Below are 6,234 nucleotides of genomic sequence, written 5' to 3'. Positions count from 1 at the left end.
GGTTTATTGGAGGTCTAAATATTTATGGAGAGCACCAGTTCAGCCCTGCAGGGGCTGCTCCTCTGGGAGGACAGGCGGGGCAAGTTCCTTCCTATACAAACAGCCCTGCAGGGCAGAGCACTTCCGGAGCATCAGGGAAGAATTTTATGTGGTTTCCAGGGAGATGCATTCAGTAAAAGTTATTTTTCCCTTGAAAGGCCCCAAAGTGAAAAGTAGTTGCAGGGAAGTTGAATTATTACCTAATGCCAGTAGCAGCTGCTGGTAAAGAAGAAGGAAAGGGGGTTGGGGAGCTGGTGTCTGGGAGTTGGGGGCTCATTAACACTCACTTCTTAAATTAGCAAATCCTTATACCACGAGTTTAAAAATAGCAGGCTAATGGTTTCTAAAATTAGCCATCATTGCTCTCCATAAATATTTAGACCTCCAATAAACCTCCGGTCCACTTGCCTAGCCTAATGGGCTTGGCTTTCATGCCACATTCTTTAGGATCCATATACTTCACGGTTGACCTTGACAGTGAGAGCCGCAAGAAGCCCCACTATGCTTGGACCAGGGACATCCCGTGTGGCCGTCAGCCTCAAAGCAGGGCAGGAAGGGATCTCAGAGGCCATTTGGAGATCTGGGCACCTGGAGAAGCCTGTGGTCCTGGTTTCCTTGGGACTGTCTGAGTTTTAGCACTGAAGGTCCCCGTCCTGGGCAACCCCTCAGTCCCTGGCAAAGCAGGACCCAGGGTTGCCCTGACTGACCAAACCCTTGCAAAAGGCGCAAGGCCGCTGTTCTGGGATCTCTGTGGGAAGGAGAATCTGTTGCTAATCCCACCCCTCAGCCCTCACACTGACTTCAGTCCTATCTCGATGAGGCAGGTAGTGTTTAAAGTGGGGATGACACCAAGGAGCCCACTAGCCAGGCCAGGCATAGCATTTTCATCCTCTGCCCCTCTTGTTTCTCCATGTGTAAAACGGGGATGGTAACAGTCACGGCCGCATTAGGCTGCTGGGAATACACTAGGACATGCGTCAGTGTTCAACCCGCACTCAGTCCCTCAGCTGGTACCATCAGTGTGCTGAGGGCGTAGTGTGGGTCCGCCAGCACACCCTCTGGCTATGCATGTCAGGGTGGCCACCTTGGCCTTGGTGCCAGCACCTCCCCCAAGGCAGTGACCACAGGACAGCTGCCAGCAGGGACTGTGACGTTGTCCTCAGCCCCTGGACAGAATGACTGCTTGCCGAGCAGAGGGAAGAAAGGCTTTGTGCAAAGCCAGCATGGTGCACGGTGCGTGTGGCAAATTCTGGGCTGTGAACAAATAGTCATCCAAAACAGCAGCAGCAAAGCCTCCCTTAGTGTATCCTTCCGTGCTCACAATGCGACCAGAGTCAAAGAACGACCTGAGACTGGTAACTTATGAAGAAAAGAGGCTTCTTTGGCTCTCGGTTCCACAAGCTGTACGGGAAGCATGACTTGGGAGGAAACTTAGAATCTTGGTGGAAGGCAAAGGGGAAGCAGGCATGAGCCACATGGCCGGAGAAGGAGGAAGGGAGAGCGGGGAGCGGGGAGGGGCTGCACGCTTTTAAACAAGCAGATCTCGTGAGAACTCACTATCACAAAAAGAGCAAGGGGGAGGTCCGCCCCCGACCCATCCGCCTCCCACCAGCCCCTTCCTCCAACACTGGTGACTGCAATTCCACAAGAGATTTGGGTGGGGACACAAATCCAAACCCTCCCACCTGGACACCCCTCAGTCCGCCTCGTGTCCTGTGAGGCACCATGATGTTTTCTTCTTATTCATTTTTGTTTGTTCATCCACCAGGACAGAACTAGTTACCTCCTACAATGCCAAGGCATTTAAACCCAGTATATGTTTTTAGATCAGCAAGATGATGGTTTAGACTCCCAGTGGAAGCATCGGTTATTAATTATTTATTCACCAAGTGATTTACATCTAGTAGGGGATTTATTTATTTATTTTTCAAGGCAGAGTCTCACTCTGTCACCCAGACTGGAGTGCCGTGGCACGATCTAGGCTCACTGCAACCATCGCCTCCTGGGTTCCAGCGATTCTCCTGCCTCAGCCTTCCAAGTAGCTAGGTGGTGGCATGCACTACCAATGCCCAGCTAATTTTTGTATTTTTAGTAGAGACGGGGTTTCACCATGTTGACCAGGCTGATCTCAAACTCCTGACCTCAAGTACCCACCTGCTTCAGTCTCCCAAAGTGCTGGGATTACAGGCATGAGCCACTGCGGACTGCTGGGCATTTCTTGACAATGTCCCAGGGTCTCATGGGCAGCACCCTGAGACCCCACCTTCCTGCCTGCAGCCTGCATGGCTTAAATGAGGCTCAGCCCTCTGCAGAAAAAGAAACAGGTTTTGCCTACTGAGTTCTTGGCCGCTTTGGGACACTGAACTGACTTGTCATCAGCAGAGATGTTTCCCTTTTTTTCCCTTCAGAATCAAAAAAGAAGCTGAGCCCTAGGTTGCCCACTGGACGGTGCAGCCAGGGCCCAGGGCTTCCTAATTCTGTCTGGTTGATTACCTTGTCCCCAGCAGGAGAGAAAAGCAAGTGGTGTCCACTCGGGACTTCCCCTCCCCTCCCTTCTGCTTTCCTTTTTTTCCTTCCTTTCTCTGCCCCCTTCCTTCCTTTCTCCTCCCTCCCTCCTCCTCTTCTTCCCTCTCTCCTCCCTCCTTTCCTTCCTTTCCATATTTCTTAGTGTCTTCTATATGCCTGACCCTACATGGGTGCTGGGTCCTTGTCCCCAAAAAGTGTCCTGGATTTTGGTATGCTAAGAATTCTTTAAAAGACTTTGAAAGGGCTCGACATTCCCATATCCCTGAAAGCCAGGTAGCAGCCTCTGTCTTATAACAAGGTCACCCTCAGACAGCCCTCGCCAATGACAATTGGACATAGCAAATAGGGAGCGTGGTGGGAGCAGAGGTCTGTGCTGGAGAGAAGGGATGCTGGCCCGTGGTCCTACCACGGCTCCCGAAGAGCCGTGACCTTGGAAATTCCTGCCCCAGCATCAGCTGACAACCTCTAGGTCACATCCAGCTCTGGAATTCTGAAGGCAGCATCTGACCTGCCCAGGGAACTAAACCTCTCCCTGGCTGAGCATGTGGGTGGGGAAGCTGCCCGCTTCAGAAAACCCCTCATCCTGACAACCACGCAGGGCTGTTTTCTAAGTCGCAGCCGGAACACACCTTAGCACCGTCAGTCCAAGGCACGAATAGAGCGTGTTGATTTAACAACGTTATTCCTGATTACTGATGAACAGAAGGACAGGAGATTCCAGTGCAGCAGCAGTGCTTAAGGGTAGACATAAGCAGAACTTCCCGCAGGCGCTAAAACCCTTCCCTGAGGCCAGCATCCGGCTGTCACCCTTCAGATCCTGCCTTTCCAGGAAAGCAGGTATTCTCCCACCCAGTGACGTCTCAGAAACTATTTTTGAGAACATGCTAATTGCCACACCAACTGCCTATGGAAAACTCAGTTTCGGTGACAGAAATAAGTGCACGAGATAATCTTTAACCCGTTTCCTTTCTCTCCCCACTCCCGCCTCGCTCGGCTTCATTAGGGTTCCCGCCAGTGCCTGAGGAGCGGCACGACCCCGAGGGCCCAGGGAGTTGCCCGGCTGGCCTAGGCAGGCAGCTAACCATGGCCAGCGCGGCCGTGCAGCTCCTCGGCTTCCTGCTCAGCTTCCTGGGCATGGTGGGCACGCTGATCACCACCATCCTGCCACACTGGCGGAGGACGGCGCACGTGGGCACCAACATCCTCACGGCTGTGTCCTACCTGAAGGGGCTCTGGATGGAGTGCGTGTGGCACAGCACGGGCATCTACCAGTGCCAGGTCTACCGCTCCCTGCTGGCGCTGCCCCAAGACCTTCAGGCTGCCCGTGCCCTCATGGTCATCTCCTGCCTGATCTCGGGCATGGCCTGCGCCTGTGCCGTCATCGGGATGAAGTGCACACGCTGCGCCAAGGGCACGCCTGCCAAGACCACCTTTGCCATCCTCGGCGGTGCCCTCTTCATCCTGGCTGGCCTCCTGTGCATGGTGGCCGTCTCCTGGACCACCAACGATGTGGTGCAGAACTTCTACAACCCGCTGCTCCCCAGCAGCATGAAGTTCGAGATCGGCCAGGCCCTGTACCTGGGCTTCATCTCCTCGTCCCTCTCGCTCATCGGTGGCACCCTGCTTTGCCTGTCCTGCCAGGACGAGGCACCCTACCGGCCCTACCAGGCCCAGCCCAGGGCCACCACAGCCACCGCGACCACCGCCCCCGCCTACCAGCCACCAGCTGCCTACAAAGACAACCGGGCCCCCTCAGTGACCTCAGCCACACACAGTGGGTACAGGCTGAACGACTACGTGTGAGTCCCCAGGGCTGGCTTCTTCCCACGGCCGCTGCGGGCTGGGTCCCCTGTGGGAGTGTCGATGGAGGCAGGGGTTCCAGCACAAAAGTGACTTCTGGGCGATTTTTGTATTCAAGGAAATAATGTGAACGCAAGGAAATGTCTTTAGAGCGCAGGGACAGAGGGGAAATAAGAGGAGGAGAAAGCGCTCTTACCAAAGACTGAAAAAAATCCCATTTTTGTATCTATTATGTGTATTTATATGGGTGATTTGATAACAAGTTTAATACAAAGTCACTTGGGAGTTTGGTCAGTGGGGTTGGTTTGTGATCTAGGAATAAACCCTGTGGACATGGCTGTTTATGAAACGGACGGTATCTGTTATTCTGTCTCCTAAGGTGCTGGTAACCACAGTCAAAGCCCGTGGGGGCTCAGGGTTGCAGAGCTGTGCACCAGTGCTGACCACAGCACCAGGGAGTCCCGACTCTGATGCAGGGTGGGGATCTTGGGGAGGGCGGGGCTGATCTCCATCTGTAAGACGCTTGAAAACACTAGAGTGGCACCCCGGCTTGAACTCAGGGGCAGTACCGGAGAGAAGGGGCTTCCTTGGAAAAAGACAGTTGCCAGAAGTCACAAAATAAGGACAATGTCATTTTCTTCCCATGAGCAATAGGTCCCCACTGGTAAGAAAACAAGAGTCAGAAGGAAAAACGGGGCCACATGCAGCAGCTCCCGCCTTTGGGATTACTCCCCAAAGTAATCCCCGCACTTTGGGAGGCGGAGGCAGGTGGATCACCTGAGGTCAGAAGTTCAAGACCAGCCTGGTTAACATGGTGAAACCCCGTCTCTCCTAAAAATACAAAAATCAGCCAGGCATGGTGGTGGGCACCTGCAGTCCCAGCTACTCAGGAGGCTGAGGCAGGAAAATCACTTGAACTCAGGAGGCGAAGGTTGCAATGAGCCGAGATTGTACCACTGCACTCCAGCCTAGGCAACAGAGTGAGACTCTGTCTCAAAATATAAACAAACAAACAAACAAACAAACAAATAAATAAATAAAAGAGGGGAAAATGGAGTGAAACATGGCCGGTGTCTTAGCTTTCTAGGCTTTGGCAAAAAGCCCAGTTAGGAAGCCGCTGGCCCCCAAGGTCCCCACTGGGATTTCGCTGGCTTCTTTTCTGGGGTGGCCAGTCCCGGCTGCCATGAGAGCAGGTCCTAGCATCTGTGGCTGTTCCTGCAGCTGCAAACAGTGTCTGGGAGCGGGGGAGGCCTGACGACTCTGAGGACACTGCTGATCCCTGCTGGCTGTGATCTCAGTCACATGGTGACACACACACCTCATCAGCCCAGGGAGCCCGGGCCTATTTTCACGTACAGGGGGCTCCTGTCCTTGGCCCACTTCGGACAGCGCCTGAGCAGGTGCTGTCACCTTCTGAATGTGAAAGGAAACAGCTCAGTCTGCGGAAGGGCTTGGCCTGAGACCTATGCACAGAGGAGCTGTGATGTGAAGTCCCTCCATCCTCAGTGGTCTGGGAGTCAGGGCTCCTCCCTGCATGCAGGGAAGAGCCACAGTGGGTCAGTGGCAGGCATGCAGCCAGTGGGCCAAGCTCGCCCGTGTGGCCTGCTGAGACCCTGGCTTCCATGCCAGGGAGGTTCTATACAGGGGTCAAGAGGCTTGAGAACTGGTATCAAAAGGGCAGGGCAGGCTGCCCACAGCCTGGAGCCCTGGAAACCACCAGGCCTGAGGCCTGCTGATGCTCTCCTGACCTCCTGCATCCTCCTGGCCTGACTGGGTCGGGCACCTGCTTCTCCACTGGCCAAGGCTCACACCGGTAACGTGTGCCCACCGGCAGCCCTATTCTGACTGCTTTAGGCTCTGCCATTGATA

General features: G+C 54.2%; 1 protein-coding gene across 1 annotated transcript; it reads left to right on the top strand.

The window, feature by feature from the left end:
• Nucleotides 1-3,207: 3,207 nt before the first annotated feature.
• CLDN14 (claudin 14) lies at nt 3,208-4,714 on the top strand. Its single transcript, XM_017526217.2, has one exon. It carries the CDS (start codon nt 3,649-3,651, stop codon nt 4,366-4,368), a length of 720 nt encoding a protein of 239 aa, XP_017381706.1. The 5' UTR covers nt 3,208-3,648; the 3' UTR covers nt 4,369-4,714.
• The last annotated feature ends 1,520 nt before the right edge of the window (nt 4,715-6,234 follow it).

This window comes from Cebus imitator, unplaced genomic scaffold (assembly GCF_001604975.1).
Source record: "Cebus imitator isolate Cc_AM_T3 unplaced genomic scaffold, Cebus_imitator-1.0 Scaffold41, whole genome shotgun sequence".
In the NCBI taxonomy this organism is placed as follows: domain Eukaryota; kingdom Metazoa; phylum Chordata; class Mammalia; order Primates; family Cebidae; genus Cebus; species Cebus imitator.
The sequence above is the reverse complement of the archived record's forward strand: the minus strand, read 5'-3'. Positions and strand labels throughout refer to the sequence as shown.